The sequence below is a fragment of the Paroedura picta genome, chromosome 2 (assembly GCF_049243985.1).
Source record: "Paroedura picta isolate Pp20150507F chromosome 2, Ppicta_v3.0, whole genome shotgun sequence".
NCBI lineage: Eukaryota > Metazoa > Chordata > Lepidosauria > Squamata > Gekkonidae > Paroedura > Paroedura picta.
The window spans coordinates 126,187,576-126,206,413 of NC_135370.1; the positions used below are offsets into that span (position 1 = coordinate 126,187,576).

The window sequence follows — 18,838 nt, forward strand, 5'->3', positions numbered from 1 at the left end:
GGCTGAAGGAAGGGTATTAACAGAGGTGCCTGGAATGACAGTCTACTGGGAACAAGAGATTATCCAAAGCATACAAGATGACATGATCTGGGCCCCAGATCATAGAGAGTGCTGAAGGAGTGGCATGGCCCTACTGCATAGCCCTGCTAACAAATGGGCCATCACAATTTGTAACAGCAGTTTCTATATCATCTTCAAGTGGAAATTGGAGTTGTTCTGCCAGGCTTTCCAGTGAGGAGGGTTCAGGTCAGTTTTCTACCACCTATGAGCAGTGCTGCCTATTTTTTGGCAGCAGACTGCGGTGCTAGTTGTTGGGTGCTAACTGATCACATTTTATTCTGATGCCTGAGCAAGGCTGTTGTTTTATGGACTGAAAATGAATGTTTTTGTAAGTCTGTTTTATCTATTTATAGATTTATTGCATGTTGTGAGAAACTCTGAGCCCTGTGACCTAGAGGAGGGGCTCGGTTTTTTGTAGTTGTTTTTATGTATTTGAATTTTACCCCACCATTCCTAGAAACGACTCATATATAAACAAATAAAATCTACTGCTGAATCAGAAGCTGAGAGAGGTGCAGCCCTTTCTTACCCCTCCATCCTGCTATTTGTCCCCTTGTTTCTGTACAGCATGTCTGAAGCCCTGTTCACTACAGTTGCCAGATGATAGGTGAGAACACACAAAGCTGACTTAGATAATTGGTCAGTCAAGGTCAGCATTGTCCACTTTGATTTGCAGTGGTTGTCCAGGGACACAGACAGAGGTCTTTCACATCACCTACCACATGATCTTCTCGCCTGGAGATTCCAGGGACTGAGATTGGGCCATTCTGCCAAGGAGATGTCTACCACTGATAGAGTTGCCAACAACCTGGTGAAAAAGTATTCTTTTCCTTTAATACAGGCTTAACATGGCAATGGGCAGGTGAAGTAAGGACACTAGGAAAATAACATCCCTCCTTAAAGTGGAAAATTCTTTTTCCAGTTTGTTAGTAATGTTAGCCATTGAGTCACAGCCTCAATAGAGTCCTCTATTAAATAGAGTCCTCTATTAAAGATGAGGACAAAAATCTAGTTTCTAAATAATCAGAAAAAGTTGAGTAATTGTGCTGTTAGGATGAAGTACTGCAGGGTGGGAATGGGTCCCGAGGTCATTCCCACCCTGCAGTACTTCATCCTAACAGCAGTATTAGTCAGCTGCTGATTATTTAGAAACTAGATTTCTGGAAATGTAAAAAATTATTTAGTTGGCCCAGCAAATAAATATGCTCTTTCTCCCCCTCCCCCCTCTTCTCTCTCCCCCATTAAATAGCCATTAACTTCACCAGTCTTCTCTTTTAAAGGCCAGATGGTCTCAGGAGCAATAACTTCTAGTCCTCCCACAAAGACCCAGAATGGCAATGGTATGCCTCCATTTCTCCCAACCTGCTTCCCAATTTATCTATGAGAGTAGTTTTATGCTCCGATGGTAATGCCTCACTCTCGAGTTGCAGAAATATCTGTTTTGTCCTGTTTGTCTGTCTGCATTAGAAAGAGAGGCAAATGTGCTCTCTCCTGCGCTGAACCTGAAAGGCAAGTGCCTGGCATTCCAGGAAGACAGCTTAGTCTTCTGAATGTGTTTTTATTAGAGCTCAGGATAATTACAGTAGAAAGAGAGAGCCTCTCCCACCTCTCTGGTGCCTAAGCGCTCTGCAGTGGGAAGCCAGGGGCAGAAGTGGGGCTTCCTTATTTGATAATAATTGCAAGAAGCACACTGGGTAAGGCGTCCAAAATTCTGGGCTCATGTGGTGAAAGAAAACAACAGCTTTAATACACAGCATGTAGCGCTTTTATTTCCCAGGTGTTGATTGCTCAGGCTTAATATCCTAGGTTAGTGAGACTTCCTAAGCATGTCATATTAAATTAAAGCATTTTTTAATTACTATTTTCTCCTTGGATACCAAGATGGGTGGTTTCATTAATAGCAGGCAGTAGCAACTTCTAAGCTTCCATGAGGCTTGATTCCTACCTCCAGGCTCAAACAGAACACGGTGGTCTGGCCTAAGATATATCATATCTCTCATCCACGCACACCTTTTTACTACTGGAAGGTACAAATCAAGTGACTCTACCTGAAAGTGGGAAACCTTCAAATAACTGGACATGTGGGTAAGCAAAAGTATTATAATGCAGGTTTTATGCAATGTGTGAAATAGATAAGAGTTGTTTAGTGCTGGACAATGGAAATTCTACTGTACCAGAAGGGGACTTACAAGGACTTGTGGGGTATATCTCCTTATTTCCTCTTGTCTACTAAAAGTCCTGATGGCTAGTCTCTTTCTCTCCTTCCAACCGTCCAGCCAATCTATGTTTATCTCCCATGCACCTCCATCTTCAAATTTCCCGCCTCTTCCTGGGAAACATCTGATACCTTTTGCAATGCCAGCTGCCAGGTTCAGTTGTGTGGTGGGGAAATCACAATGACTTGCACAGGGCACCTCATTCCCCCCTGTGTCCCCAGTCCACATCCCTTCCCCATTCTTCTTTCATCTTCCCTTCTTCCAACAACCCGGTGAGGTAGGTTAGGCTAAGAATATATAACTGGTCCAAGAGCATCTAATGAGCTTCCACAATAGAGTGATTTGAACCTAGTTGTATCAGATTTTTCTGAAGCCCTAACTGCTTCTACACATCTGTTTTTGTGGGCTTGCTGCTACTGACAGAAAGCAAGAATTTTAGTAATGGCCACTGAGAGTATTTCTTTCCAGATGTCTCTGCAAAACTGGGTCTTTTCTTGAGGTTGTAGAAAGAGTTGTCTTGTCTTTTCATGGTTCCAGTTTACAGACAAGTATCCATAAATCTGGCCACACTGAGTTTTAAATACATTGAAAAGTGGGAGCTCGTAAGAGTGACTATCCATTCCTTCCATCTTTGCTTTCTCACCCTCTACTTCTCTGTCTCTCACTCTTTCTCCCTCTGACCACCTGTTATCTTCCTTTCGCTTTTCTCTATGCCTCTTTCCCCCATTTCTCTCTCTTCCTGCTCCCTCACCATGTCATTTGTTTTTCTTCCTGCCTCCTCACTTTATCTCACACTCTCTCCCTTTCTCCCCACCTCAGCAGCACCAGTGGCAGCAGTGCTCCTTAACACCCACCTGCTTCCTCCCCACCACAGCAGTGGCAAGGCTCTCTAAGAATCACACTGTAACCTCCCAACAAAGGAGATAAGTTTCCCTTAGTTTCACCAGCAACAGGTTGGAAAATTCCTGGAGATTTGGGAGTAGAGCCTTGGGAAGATGACGTTTGGGGAGGGATGGAAGCAAGCTCAGCAGGATAAAAGCTGTATACTCCACCCTCCATAGCTGCCCTGTTCTCCAGGGGAACTAATCTCTGTCACCTGGAGAGCAGTTGTAATCCCAGTTGATCTCCCACCTGAAGGATGGCAAATGAAGACTTCATAGAACCTCTTACCTGTTTCTCTGCACTCTGGGCTCTCTGTTCTGCTTCAATCACTCTCTGTTCTAGTTCCTGCATCTTTGGAGGAAAATGATGAAAACAAATATTAAGCACGTTAAAATGATAAATGATTATTATTCAACAATTAGATACTGTACAAAAAGATAAACTCAACCCACAAGCTTACCATCTAAAGACACAATGCAGATTGAATAATGGGAGGGGATATAAAAGTAAAAGGGGTGAACATATTCAAGACTAAGGGGGAAAGCACCATTTCCTTGATAGAGTCAAACCCTGTCTTTTACAATGAGATTATAAGTGTTCTTACAGCTGGAACCTTTAATACAGAGTGAATGTACATCATGATTATCTTCAGAATAATTTTCTCATTAAATATTGACATATTACATTACTAGAAATAAAGCCCGCTGTCCTCTGAATACAGCAGGCGCTAGCATGTGTAGGCCGGGGGTGCAGGGGCCATAGGAAGGGGGTGGAGAGGGTTGCCAGGCGTTGCCCCGTCAGTGTGTGCCAGTGGCGGGCGCAGGCCAGAGGCCTGGGCTGCGTGGCGGGGCGACGGTGGCGGGAAGAAGGCCAGGGCAGCGAGACGTGGTGGTGGTGGCGGCGGCCCGGCTCTGCGGCGTTCGTGGCCCCGCCCTGTGGCCAGTGTCGCGGCCAGGGGCAACGCTGCTTGCAGCAGGATGGCGGTGGGAAGTAGGCCAGGGCAGTGAGGCGTGGCGGCAGCAACCAGGGCCCGGGGCGACGCAGCCGGGAGTGGGACAGTGCAGGGAAGAGGGCCTGGTGCTGTGGCGGTGGCAGCGGGGAGATGACAGAACTGGCAGGGAAGCGGCTGAAGCACCAAGTGGCAAGTGGCGGCCGGGAGAAGACTTGGGGGGTGGGGAAGGGACATGCGGGGTTGGGGTGGGAAGAGCGCATTGGCGGGATGCGGAGAGCCATTTGGGGAGGCGCATCAGGGGTAGCAGCGATTTCGGAGGGCGGGGAAGGGGTGTCGCCGGGTGGAGGGAAAGCAGGTTTCCTTCAGCCCAGTGGGGTGAGGCTCCCCCGTGGCGGCCATGCCGGTGTCCGCGGCCAACCTACTGTGCCACGGGTGCAGAGGAGACGATGGCGGCCTCAGAGGAGTGGAGAGTCCGCAGCGCGGGCCAAGTAGCCAAAGGGGTGGCCAAGTTTTTATCCCGGATAGCGCCCGCCCACTTACCCCTTACCCTTTTATTTCATACCGTGGAGCGGTTTAAAGATGTCACGCCTGGTACTCTGGCCATTTGTGTTCTACATTCTACAGGTTTCCACTGCAAGCAGATTACTTAGAAACCACTACCAAGACTGATGTCCAGCCTCAACATTAGCATCCAGCTTAATATGTCTTTGATAGGCTTTTGACAGAGAATTTACCCCTAGCAAATCTAATGGAGAGCTAATGAAAAAGCTCATATATTCCTATGTTTTTCACTTCCAGGTGTAACTGCACCCTCTTCAGATGTTACATCTACAAGAACTGCCAGCCATGCACAACAGGAGTGTGCAATCCCTGCAATGCACACAATATGCACAGTCACCTTTTCAAGTGAATTTGGAATCATGTCACACAAATATGAAAATCCACACAGTGCCCAACTCTTACAAACTGGCAGGAGCCATGCTTAAAAACACCATTGTGCGGATTGGATGATTAACCCAATGTTCAAAGATTTAGCATTAGATAAGGGTGGACTGGGATCAAGCTTGCATGAAACTCTTTGGCCCTCTTCAAGTCAGAAAACCAAAAACAAAAAGAAGAAAATAAAAAATAGCCTATGGTTTGATGGTGCCTTGAAGATTTGGCTAAGATATAAGGGTAGATTATCGGCAACATGCTCCCTAATAAAATCACCAATTGAGGCTTATTTCACCGCTCAACAGCAAACAAGGATATCCTGTCTGAAGTATATAGACATTTTAACTAACACAGGCAGACTAAAAGACCTTCAAACTCCGAATGAAGGAGGAATTCCATTGCAATGGATAGAATATAACCAACTGAAGTCGAGACTCAAACGGAATTTGGAACTTCAAAGGGTGTTAAAATATCCCTAACTGAGTTTGAGCAAATCATTATGCAGGAAAAACCCTACTTACAAAAACAAATTTATAAAATACTCTTGCAATATGAGACTGAAACAGAGTCTATTAAGAACTGCATGATTAAATGGATGATGAACCTCGAAACTCAAATCTCTTTAGAAACTTGGGAAGGGATATGGAATAAGATACCAAAGCTAACAAGGAGTCAGGCTGTTAGGGAGAATTGGTATAAAATGTTTTATCGTTGGTACCTAACACCAAAAGCTTTAGCAAGGATGTCCAATAGGGGTAATAACAAATGTTGGAAGTGTCAGGAGAAGGTGGGATCATTTTTTCACATGTGGTGGAGGTGTCATAAGGTGTATAAGTATTGGTCCAAGGTTCACTTGGAGCTAGAAAAAATGCTAAAAATTAAGTTTGTAATGAAACCTGAGTATTGGTTACTAAGTTTCTTTCCGGACAATCTGCCAGTACAGGCAAGAGTATTACTTTTGAATGCTACAAGAGCAGCCAGAATATTGTTGGCTAAAAATTGGAAAGTGAAGACGATACCCACGACAGAACTTTGGTTAGAAAAGCTATCTGACTTTGCTAAATTGGTGAGACTGACAGTATTAGTCAATAGCCGACCAGAAAATGAATTCCAGAAGCAATGGAAGCTCTTTGTGGACTATCAAACTAACCAATGACTGAATGGAGGTGAGGGAGGGGGGATGAATCTCTCAAGAGAACCAATTAATCAATGACAATCTTATGTGTGTGTATATATATAATCAATAAATATTAACTTAAAAAAACAAAACACAATTGATGAGCAGACCCAATTTTTGGCATTCTTAATTATAGTTTTCCAGTGGTTCATACCATTAGTTTGACAAAAATTAAACTAGCTAAAACTACCATTTCAGATAAGATATCCAAGTTATATTTTAATCCTCATTCTGCTGAGGATGCTACTTTGGTAGGCATCAAAGTTAGAGAAGAGTTACAAAGAATTACGAGAGTATTTATGGGTCAGGGAGGTAAAGAAGTATTACTCAGTTAGATAGATGGTTGATGAGAATGGAGGGAACACAAATTTACACTGGACAAAATCAGCCATCTCTTTGTTCCTCCCTCTCTAGAGGCATTCAGCTACAGAAAAGCTTAAGTGGAGATATAAAAAAAGAAAATGAGCCTAGGGTAGGGATAAGAAGGATGGATGGTACATTGGGAAACTGTCTGCAAATGTATCAAAAGTTAAGGATACGGATGAGTTGAAGACAGAAAGTAAAGAATCTAAGGGGTGATGGGGTAGAAGAAGGCACTGCTTCCAAGAAAGCCACTGAATTAATGTACTGTCTGCAGCCATTGATGGCCAAAGACTGATGCCCCAAAGCTCATTAGAAACAAGGTCATCATGCTGCCATGGCAACCTTCTGCCACGTCAATCATCAACAGAATATTACTCCTCTTTTCCCCTGGATACTCAACACTGAGGGGGGAAACAGTTTGAAAGCACTCTAGATACCAAGAGAATCTGGAATGCATTTATTACAAGTAGATAGATGTGTTTAAATTTATTATAAGCAGCCCATAAGTATCCTGTAATAGGTACCCATATGCATATCTTGACATAAAAACCTGGGCATTTATATTAAAATCAAAGTAAGGCTCAAACTATCTCTTTGCAAGTTAATCAGACTAGCTCTATGTTTTCCTCAGACTTTTTCTCCCCTGAGAGGCCCCACAGCTCATTTGTAACAGGGTCATCATGCTTCCATGGCAACAGTCTGCCATGCCACTCATCAACAGAATATTGCCCCTCTTTTCTCTTGGGCGCACAGCAGTGTGAGAAAACTAGAAAGCTGAAGTAAATGCCAGCTACCAGATGCACACTGCCTATTGGTGTATGCACTCTTAAACACCACTAAAACTACTGCACTCTGATTTTATTGTGCTACTTCAGACTAACACAGCTACCCATTTGAATCCACTAAAACAACCTATTCTTATAAAGATATCTGCTTTGAGTCTCCCCCAAGACCCTCAGCAGAGTGCAAAGGGCTTGTTTTTAAGGCTGCATTTTGGCACTCTTCATATTTTTATTGACTTATAGACGGGTCACAGAGGCATATGTGTTCACTTCTCATCACAGAAGCCCTGTTTGTTTACTTAGATATGTATATCCCACTTTTAGGTTCACACCATATATGTGTAGAGTACAAAAGAGCAAGTCTGCTTTGGCAGGCTCCAGCCCCAAACTCCATAAACCTACAGATGAATTGTACAGTTGCTAGGTTTGCCCAAAAGATTCAGAACTCTGCAAAAAGCGATGTCTAAAAATAAGCATGCAGGTGCAGAGGATCTCTTACAAGTGTCTGGAGATTGGGCATGCACCTGATTCACTGAGAGAACCACTTCTTCACCAATCCCAAATCAATCAATTTCCAGCACCAAGGCAAAAATGTTGTTTTAAATGCTGGTCGATACAAAGCAAAGATTTCCTTACTTTAAAATTTGACAAGGTCTGGGGAGATGGAGCCTGTAGCTGGTTGTTCTTTGGCCTTTGAGGGGGAAAAATACCACAAAGAAATATAGCAAGTTACAGAGTAACCTGATCATTGAACCAAAGGGCTCCCTAATCTCAACAAAGAGTCCAGTAGTTTGACCCCCACCCCAGGCTGGATTAACCCTGAAGTATCCATTTTCCTCTATAGAGTCTCCCCCCACCCCCAGTAAGTCAGGTGCTCTGCAGGCAGGCTTATTGTGTGATCACCATTCAAAGGACATTATTTGTAAAAGCACCGATTGGTTGACAGTGTAATCCAAGGATTTATAACAAACCAAGATTTGAACAAACAATGGCCGTGCACACAATGCGAGAAATAATGGTTTAATGTATATTTCTATGATACTAATCTTTTAGAAACTCTACTGGGAAGAGGTTCAAAATTGCTAACAAAATGTTATCTGTCTGCCTCTATGTTGCATTGTGATAGACAATGTTCTTATAAGTCAAATCAAGTCTTTATTATTATTATGGTACTAGACCAGTAGTCAAATTACAAAATACATAAAAACATCTGGCATTAACAAGGTGCATAAAAGAATCATTGATAACTAAAATAGTAAGCCATGACTTCTTCAGGTAGTAAAAATTTCCAGCTCTTCAAGACCACTGTACCAATTATAAGTTGAAACCCTTGTTTTTTTCCAGTACATACATGGATTTTTACATATGTTAGTGACAATGTGTGAGGACTACAACCTTTCCTTTTGGCTGATCTCATCCTGAGACCTACCAAGATGCAAAAAATGTTTCTTATAGTACATAAGAACTCTGGCCTCACCTTCTCAGCCAGCAACTCCCGGATCTTACTGGCTTGAAGGCGGAATTTGAAGAGCTGGGTTTCCAATGCAAGGCATCGTTTTTGCCAGTCCACACAGCTGCCATTCTTGACTGTGAGCTCTGCCATTTTAAGCCTTTCTTTTCCTCAGACTGGCCTTTCCAGATACCCTAAATGATCAAAGCAAAAGATGGGTAAAGGACAGAAATGTAAGGTTTCATACTTAATGTTCTTGCAGATATACTTTCTCCATACAGTAAAAAAATCTGTAACAGGAAGGTTCCCCCCCCCCAAAATGTACATAGTAGTCAAAGTCTCCCCCCCCCCAAAAAAAAATCAAGGACACTTTTCACTAAGGGCTAATTCAAGTATGCATTCTTTGAATGTGTATTCATTTCTTCACAGATGAAACTTTTAAATTGTGATGCTTTTCATCATCATCATCCTGGATGATCTGGGAGCAGGATCTTTTATAAAGTAATCATATTAGGCAACTGATAAGCTACTGGACCCCTAGCAATGTTGAAAAAATGGTCTCAAGAACAAAAACAGAATCATTATGATGTTATATTGAAACAAAAGTTTGAAATATGGAAAGAAAAGTGTCCTGATTCTACCATCATTGAACAGTGTCTAGCAGATCAGCACAGTTGGTTATGCAAAACAACTTCAACTTTTTCACAGCAATGCAGCTAGATGAAATAAAGAACAAGAGCCACTCAAAGGAAGAAAATAAATCAACCAAGAAGTAGGCCATAGAAATGAAATTGATCTTGAATGTCCACTAATTGACAATATATCATCAGCTCACCTCTGTACAGGAATACCCGAAGGCAAAAAGAGCATGTTAACAGCAGACAGATTAAAAATTACCTGTGCTTAGAACAACATCAAAGGAAGAATTTGCATGACTTTTTGAAAATATCAATGCAGCAACTGAAACAATTCCTATAACAAACATAGCTAAAACCAACTTGTTCATGTATAGTGCAGCAGTTGTGGTAACTAGGTCTGGTTTAAGGATTTGTGGGGTCTGTAGTATCAGAGCCAGAGCAGGACCCTTGTCATAGAATCATAGAGTTGGAAGGGACATACAGGCCATCTAGTCCAACCACCTGCTCAACACAAGATCAGCCCAAAGCATCCTAAAGCAGTTGTTGTTAGGTTCCATCAAGTCATTTCTGACTCATGGTGACTTTATGAACAAAGGCCCACCATCCAGCTCTGTCTGCAGTCATTTCTTTAAGCTTTTGTAAAGCCAATCCACTTATATCTCATTTTGCTTCCCTGCTCTCTATGTCAGCAGTAAGTAATGTCTGCATTGCATCTAGGGAGTGGGACTAACACGAGTAGTATGCTCAGGTGCTGGGGGGCAGGACAAATGTCCCCCACAGGCATTTGTTGACAGGATCATTGTTTGTGTTGAAGAATTTATTTAAAGGGTGTTTGAAGCAGCAAAAGAATGGAAGGATTTAGCTTAGTTCATAACAATAGCCCAAACTGCAGAAGTTTTCAAATAAAATAACTGTAATTTCCAGAAGCTCAAGAAGTACAGCAGTAGGATCCAACAATACAGACAAAACTTCCAATTCCAGACTAACTAAAGACAATTCTGCAAATCACTAGAAGGTAATAAACATGTAGAAGAAAAACCAGATAAAGAAAAGACAACCACCTTTGAATTTCAGAAGATTACAACATCAAACATACCCTTATTAAGAAACGTATGTTCAAGGAGTACTACCAAGAGTTTAACAGATATTGTGAATGCAATTAAATGCAGGAAATATGGTAAAAGCAATTAACACATGCCCCAATTATGAGCTAGCATTATTGATTGGGAACAAGCAGAATTAGAAGCAACAGATAGTACTAATCACAAGATAATGATGATGTATCATTCACTAGAGCCTGAAAGTGCTGTTAATTGTCTTCACTTACCAAGAAAATCAGGTGGAAGAGGTCTCAACTTTATGCAAGCAGTTGAAGAAGAAAAATGAGGACTGTATAATAGCACTGAGAAAAGCAAAGAGAAACTTCTAGTTGAAGTATACAAGGCGGGTTATACAAGCCAAAGAAGATTATAAAAAGATTGTAATAAAAAGTCACTTTGACAATTGGAGACAAAAGCACTTGCATGGGCAATATTTGAAAGCTATAGAGAAGAATGTTGATAATGAAAACAGCTGAGAGCGGATCCAAAATTAATACTTGAAAAATGAAATGGAAGAACTCATTCAACCAGCACAAGAGTAAGCACTCAAAACAAATAGTGTGAAAGTCAAGCTTCAGAAAACCAGTGATGACTGCAAATGTCAACTTTGCAAGATAAAAGATGAAACAGTTGACCATATGGTCAGCACCTATATTAAAATTGCTCCAAACTGACTATAAAGAACATTATAATAGAGTTGCAGCTATGATGCACTGAAGAAGAATGGATTACCATCAGCCAAAAATTCATAGGAGTACAAACCAGACAAGATCATGGAGAACGATGAAACAAAGATTCTTTGGGGCTTCTGATTACAAACAGAAAAACACCTGGAGAATAACACCTTTGATACCACAATTGTAGAGGAAACAATGATAAGTGGGGTTTGGATCATTGACACTGCAATCCCAGGGGACAGCAGAATAGAAAAGAAAGAACAAAAGAAGATCACAAATACCAAGAGCAATGAGTAGAATTAGAGCACCTCTGGGAGAAGAAGGTTACCATTGTGCCAGTTGTTAATGGAGCCCTTGGAACAGTCCTCAGAAGTCTCAAGAAACAAATGGGCATTCTAGGTATTGAACAAATAACAGCTCAATTCCAGAAGACAATATTGCTTTGAACAGAAAGAAGTACAGCTGCCGCTAATTAGTGAAGCAGCCCACTGTTGCTTGAGCAGAGGCAACACCGGCAAGCAGAAACAGGTTATTGTCTCTGTGATCGGACAAAGCAGGTGCGATCTAATTGTGAGAGCTCAGGTGCAGTGTGGGTTGGGGTAGGGCTTGTGGCCTGGTTCAGCTTTAAAAGACAGCTGGCCAGGACAAGCAGCCTCTTGCTCTTTCCATGCTGCTGGAAGCTTTGCCACCCTCCAGCCCTGTTATTTATGTTATGTTGCTTTGTTTCTGCACCTGGCTGGTCTTAATATATTCTGTTTATCCTGTTTCTTGTCATAGCTGGCAGTTTGGTGGTAGGCGGATCCCTGGGGGCAAAACCCGTGCCAGGCTTTACCAGTTTGGGGGACCTCCTTAAGAGGCTGTGTACATACACATCAGTTTCTCCCCAGCCGGGGGATGGGTGTTGGCATGGCAAGTGGCCAGGAGAGCCCATGGTGCTTTCCTGTGCAGCACCTCCCTGGGTACTAGCAGGATTGATGGGTAGCAGGAGCTTGACCTAGGCTTCACTTGGTCCCCACGTGCAGGCCTGCTGGAGGCATCACCCCTGATTCCTTATGGTTGGCTGGCCACAAGATAGGAAGAGGTTTTTTGCGATCCACCCACTACTGTGCTTTTGCACATTTACATAAATTACATAACAATAAATCTGTGGCCTCATATATGCCAAAAGTATAAGAACGTGTGTCCATATCTTCTGTGTACCAGGTAACTTTCCCCCTGCCCAGCAATCCTGAGAAGACACATTCCCAGGTACTTTGATTAGATCTCAAATTGTAGAACGCCATCTGTGGTAGAACTGTCCTGCTCTGGCCTATAGACCCCATTCCACCCTGCCCTCCAAGGCTTTCCCGAAACCTGAAGTGGATTTTCTCTCTGCCGCCACCACCCAACCTTTGTAGGAACTGTCACAGAGTCAGGAGTCAGACACCCAGCTCCCCATCCAAGACTTGAAGCCTTGACTCTGTGTCTCCTGCTGCCCAATGCTTGTTCACCATGGGGTCAATTTATTGCCTTGTGCAACCCTGGAGGAACAGCCACTTGCCTTCCCCCTGGCATTCCTTTTAAAATAGCATATCCAAAACAGTGGAGGTCTTTGTGGTACAAAGACCCATGACCAGGATCAAAAATTATAAAGTATTTATTAAAAAGAAAATATTTATATGCATATTTTTAGCACATCACCATATGGAGAAAGGGTTTCAGAAGAAAATTGTAAAACACAATTCCTCTGTCCCTCCCTCTATACATGCCCTATCTTAGTACAGTGATTCTCAACCTGGTGGTCAGGACCTCTTTGGGGGTCGAATGACCCTTTTACAGGGGTCGCAGTAGGGTGAGCTGCTTGGGGGGGGGGGGCGCTGCCACTGTTGCCGCTCCTCCTGAAGCTGTCTGTCTGGAGCAGTGGAAAAGAGTGAGATCGGCATGGTGGGACAAGAGTCAGAACTGAACTGAGAAACGCAGTTCTGAAAAACCAATTTATATACAATCATGAACAATGGATCTTCATGCTATCGGTCAGTTTCAGTTTAATTTCCGTGAAAGAACACTCATAATTTTATGGTTGGGGGTCACTGCAACATGAAGAAATGTATTAAAGGGTTGCAGCATTAGGAAGGTTGAGAACCACTGGATTAGAAAGTTACAGATCTCTGCAGAGTGAGTTTCCATTACCATGAAGCCTCCCTCAGATGTAGGCCAACAGTGATGTACAAATTACCAACAGTTTTACCATATCGGAAAGGGAAAGCTATTGCCTTATGGTAGTTTGGTGTAGTGGTTAGGAGTGTGGACTTCTAATCTGGCATGCTGGGTTCGATTCTGCGCTCCCCCACATGCAACCAGCTGGGTGACCTTGGGCTCGTCACAGCACTGATAAAACTGATCTAGCAGAGCACTGATATCAGGGCTCTCTCAGCCTCACCCACCCCACAGGGGAGAGGAATGGGAAGGTGACTGTAAGCCGCTTTGAGCCTCCTTCGGGTAGGGAAAAGTGGCATATAAGAACCAACCCTTCTTCTTCTTCTTCTAACTACTTAAATTTGGGACTAAATGAGTAAGAAGATACTAACATAACCCAGAAACTAAGTGGTATGGCACAGGTGAAAAGTGTTTAACTTTTCTTTTCCTACAATGCATGGAAGATTGGATACAGATTCAATATTCATGACCCATTACACCCATGTTGTTATTCTAATTCCTATCCACCCACTATTTCTACTAACATAAAGTTATAAGGCTCTTTCACAGCTCCTTACATTCCCTCTCTTTTAATTAATTCCCCCTTCTTCAAGGCTCAAACTGCTCAGAGACTTTAAAAATATCTAGCATCCTGGACTGTGGAGGATGAATTAAGGTTGGAGATAAATATCTTTCAGTGTGCAGCCCTTTGATGATAATTTCTTCTTCTATTCTAGATACTAGCTGCTAAAGTATAGATTGGGCCAATTCTGCCTTCCCATTATGTTTTCATATTTTCTTTGCCTAACCCTTAATTGGCCTCAATACTCCATGACACTAGCCATTTTCTAAAATGTATAGACTACTTATTCTGCATAGTTGGGTAGTCTTCCAAGTACGTAGTAACATTTGCCTTGTCTGTGCCCTGTTTCATTGGAGAACCATCATTTTCTATTAGTAGACTGGTGTGAAAACTCTTCTGAGTGTTCTTGTCTGAAATAAACTATGACCGCTAAATCTGAATAGAATGTTACACTTAGTTATCATTACCTGATTAATTATATCCTCTTTGAGAATATTATTTTATGAATTGCAGTCTACATGCTACTCCCTCCTAAAAAAATGTTTCCCTCTGAAATCTATCTCCTCCTGTAGTTTAGCTAAGGGGCTGTCAGTTTTTACATGAAACAAGTCCTTTAATTAGATTTTAAGAATACTCAGAAGAGTCTGAAACAAAGATTCCCCCCTGCCGCCCCCCCAAAAAAAACGTTAACTTCTAGGACTGCTAAGATAGGCTCTTCAGTCAAAGCTACTTAAAAGATTAGATAAAAGGGAATGCTTTAAAAGTCCTTGGATGGCATTCTCTCATGGTTGTCTACGAATGATAGAGCCAGCCCACAGCATCAAAACATCTATAATTTATATATACTCTCCCACTCCCCAGCTTAGCTATGCAGACCACCAAGCGATATTGATTCCAGTATTTTACAGCAAGATTGTTCTGGCAATCAGTCCGCATAATGCCTGGTATGTGGATATTCCTAGGAGGTCAGGAATGACAGGCCTCTCACTTGGCTTACATTTAAAATTCACATGGCCAGTGTGTCCTTTTTGCTGGATTGCCATGAGCTCACTGAAGTAGGCAACAGATATAATGCACCAAGTGTCCCCATGGATGAAAAAGTCCATCTAAAGAAAAGTTCTGGTTATGAAGTATCCAAGTGGCACAGATCTTTTTTTTTTTTTAAGAAGGAAGATAAAAACCTCATTCATTAAACTTCAGCAGGACTAGACTTTGTCCAAAATATATTCAACTACAGCCTTTTATCAACTTTAACCATCTTTCTTGGCCTAAAAGGCTCAGGCTATTTATTTATTTATTTGTTTGTTTGTATCAAAGCCCATTTGAAAAATGGGCTCCCTCCTAGCAGGAGCGTACCTACAGGCTGCAAAGCCCTGTCGCTGCCTCTCTCCTCGTGGGTGACAATGGAGGCCGCAGCCAAAAGGCTTCTAGCAGGGAGGGTGGGAGCTGGAGGGGGAGGGCCAATCAGGGTGGACCTGGACGGCAGGACCCTGGAGAGTTTCCTCATAGGAAGCTGTGGCAAAAAACATAAAATTCACAATTCTGTCCCTGAAAAGAAGGCAAGGAAGGGCAGATAAACCCCAAGTCCGCCAAACATGTAACGATGTCTCTGACCTAAAGGGGGGGGGGTCACACAGATCTTCCTTAGCTCATCGGCCTGGCGGAAGAGCTCTGTCTTGTAGGCCCTGCAGAACGCTGAAAGCTCCCGCAGGGCCTATAGATCCTCCGGGAGCTCATACCACCAAGTGGGGGCCAGTACCGAAAAGGCCTGGCCCTGGTCAAGGCCAGATGCGCTTCCCAAGGGCTGGGAATGACCAACAGATTTGTACCCGCAGGGGGCAAGGCCCTGCGGGGGGCATAGGGCAACAGGCGGTCCCTCAGGTATACAGGTCCCAGACCACAAAGGGCCTTAAAGGTTAATACCAAGGTTAAAACCTTGAACCGGATCCAGGCCGCATCTGGCAACCAATGCAGCTGCCTCAGCACTGGCTGGATATGGGTCCTCCATGGTGTTCCTGTGAGGACCCTAGCTGCTCCATTTTGTACCAGCTGTAATTTCCAGGTCAAGCTCAAGGGCAGGCCTGTGTAGAGCGAGTTACAGTAATCTATTCTGGAGGTGACCGTGGGATGGATCATTCAAAAAAGCAATTAAGAACTCAAATATTAATAATAATAATCAAAAGCCTCCCTTCCATGATTACTTTCCAATAACAAATTATTCATGTTTTTACTACCTTACCAGGAAAGAATGCAAAAAATGTTATCAAGGAGCCAGCTTTGAACCTCACTATTACAGATACAGTATATAGGGGATCTTACTATACTCAGACTTCTTAGCCTAGAAAATTACATCATTTTCAGGATATATGATCTGTACTATCTCATCCATGAGTGTTAAAATCAGGTTTGTTTCAGAAATTGAGGTGAGGGGCAGGCTTATTATATGCATACTGCATAACAAAGACTAAATCTCTTCCTTGCTACTGGTCATTTTTACTCAATATTGTGCAATAAACAATACTGTAATATTTTCATACATACATACATACATACATACATACATACATACATATAATCTGTCATTTACAAATACATTTATTATGGGAGAAAGCTATTCTCCTTGCCATGAGTGCACAAAGTGTTAATCACAAATTTGTTGCATGCAATTAAGCAGCTCTCAATTTATCACTTCAGGAATTTCATTACTATTTTCTCTGGTTTCACCATAGGTCTAAATAAGGCACATTTCCACAAGCTGAGCATGGCCGCTGGGAAGCACTAGCTTATTTCTTGTCCGCCTCATATTGATTTTGTAACGCAGTGTTAATTTTTGATATGGGAAAATGTGAAATTAACACATGCCTTGCTTTCAAGCTCCTTCCAAAGTGTTCTGGGTTCCCAGGTGCTCAATGAGTAGTTGGAACTTATGCAGTTCCCCCCTTCCCGCTGTCTTGCTGTGCCCTTGTTACAAGGTCCCTGGGGCATGTGGTACAGGCCAAGGAAGACAACTCAGCAATGCCACTCAAGAATGCCAGGGAGAGTCTTCCCATCAGCATCTCACCTTCTGCATGGAGTCTGCGTATTTCAGAAGTAGTCTTTTCTTTCTTAACAGTACGCACACTTGTTGAATTCGTAAGGAGGGTTTTGTGCTTGTCTATAGATGCAGCAAGATCATATACAGATGCATCTTCTGCTGTACCCCACAGCTGCAGAAGGAGTTCCCCCAGCTTTCTCATACACCATTTGTCCATTCTTGTTTAGGAAGAAAACCTGCTAAGGCTGCTTTTGATACCCAGCTTTTAGGGAACCATGCTACTTTTGTTGAATTTTATTGTTATTTGTTTTGTTGCATTTTCTGTCAAAAATTATTTTATATTTTTACCAGTTCTGTAAGTCACCTAAATGTTTGGAGGATGTCAAATATCAGTACATTAAAAAGCCAAAAGAAGTACAAGGAAATACACCAGCTACTGAGGACAGTGCAGAAATATTGTCTGTTCAATGGCCACTTTAGAGGCAATTCTTCTCTCATAAGCGGCCTCCTTCCACTAGCAGCTCCCTGCAAAGGGATAGGTGAACTTGCCTTGATCTTTCCAGTTTATGCAGCTTGCTCATTATGCTCGCTGTTGTAGTCCTTGCTTATATGGAACAACAGTTGTTCCCTGCTAGTGCTAGCCAGAAGGGGCAAGGCTTACAGCTGCTGCATCTGAATAATGAGAGACGAGTGCTATCTAGTCTGGCGACTCATAAACAACGAAGTTTCCCCAGTCCCTCAGCTCCATTCTCCTTTTTGTAAATCCTAAAAGAGACGTTTTTACTCTACTTAGGTCAAGGAACGGGCGGCGGGGAGGGGGCGGGGGAGATCAGACACACAACATAAGCTCACAGCCGCACCTTTAGCTGCCTCCTTCTAGCAGCGACGCCGGCTTGGGCAAAGCGGGGCACTGGAAGTGAAGAGGGTAAAAGTCTCTATGTGGCTGACCTTGTATTGTTCTCGGTCAGCACAAGGTGATATGGTGCTCGGGATCAGCGTGCTGCCATCCGCCTGCCCCTCTCCTCCGGTCTGCGATGCGAGAGAAGGATGGGGTATAACAAAGACGCCCACACGTTCAGCCCCACATCCCTGCGTCCAGCTTCGCTTGAATCCCATTCAGCACTTGCCCACTTCTCTGCGAGAGTCTTTTCCTCCAAGCGGAGAGCCTGGCTCAAATATCATAGCCAGCCAGCCCTCCAAAGCAGCGCAGGAACTGACATCATCGGCACAAAACTTTTTAACCCCTTGCCTGTCACCCATTATCTGCCTATCACACTTATTTCCCCATTATAAGGAAACTGAAAGGACCACAGGGTTTCTTTGAGATCTTGTCATGGAAAATGACTTTTCCTATGAAGGGAAAAGCAAAGGGCTATTCTCATATTTCATTTACTTCCAGTTTTCTCCATTCCTTCTGCACTTGCATTTTGTGTATACACCAAGGATGTGTCTCTAAATTCTGCAGTTACACTGTGATACTCCCATGGATCCTAAATTTGATCCCACTTGCCAGGAAAAAAAATAGAGAACTTGGAGACAAGATTTAAATGTGGTGGATCTCAGCATCATTCATCAGCAAGCTTTAGTTTTCAATAAAGAAAAGGCAAGATGGTAGGTTTTTGCATGAACAGAAAGCCCAGAAAATGCAACATACTCTTCATGTGACAGGAATGAAAATATGCCCACTTCCATATGATGCATACTCTCTCTCAAAAGATTTTTAAAAGAGTAACAGATTTATTGAAACATAAGCTTTCATGGGCTTAGATGCACTTCCAAGTTTTTGAATTCTAGGTCAGCAAGAATATACACG

At 42.8% G+C, this 18,838-nt stretch overlaps 1 protein-coding gene across 9 annotated transcripts in view; it reads right to left on the minus strand.

Annotated features, from left to right (window-relative positions):
* The window catches only part of PLEKHH1 (pleckstrin homology, MyTH4 and FERM domain containing H1), a 67,661-nt gene extending 49,445 nt beyond the window's left edge, over positions 1–18,216 (minus strand). For 8 of the 9 annotated variants that reach the window (XM_077322514.1, XM_077322510.1, XM_077322513.1 and 5 more), the window contains exons 1-3: positions 17,886–18,216; positions 8,846–9,012; positions 3,447–3,509 (exon numbers count right to left, since the gene is read on the minus strand). In XM_077322514.1, coding sequence (XP_077178629.1) covers positions 3,447–3,509; positions 8,846–8,971 — 189 coding nt within the window. In that variant the 5' untranslated portion in view covers positions 8,972–9,012; positions 17,886–18,216. The remainder of the gene's footprint in view (positions 1–3,446; positions 3,510–8,845; positions 9,013–17,885) is intronic. The other variant, XM_077322509.1, reaches the window with a different exon arrangement.
* Positions 18,217–18,838: the final 622 nt, after the last annotated feature.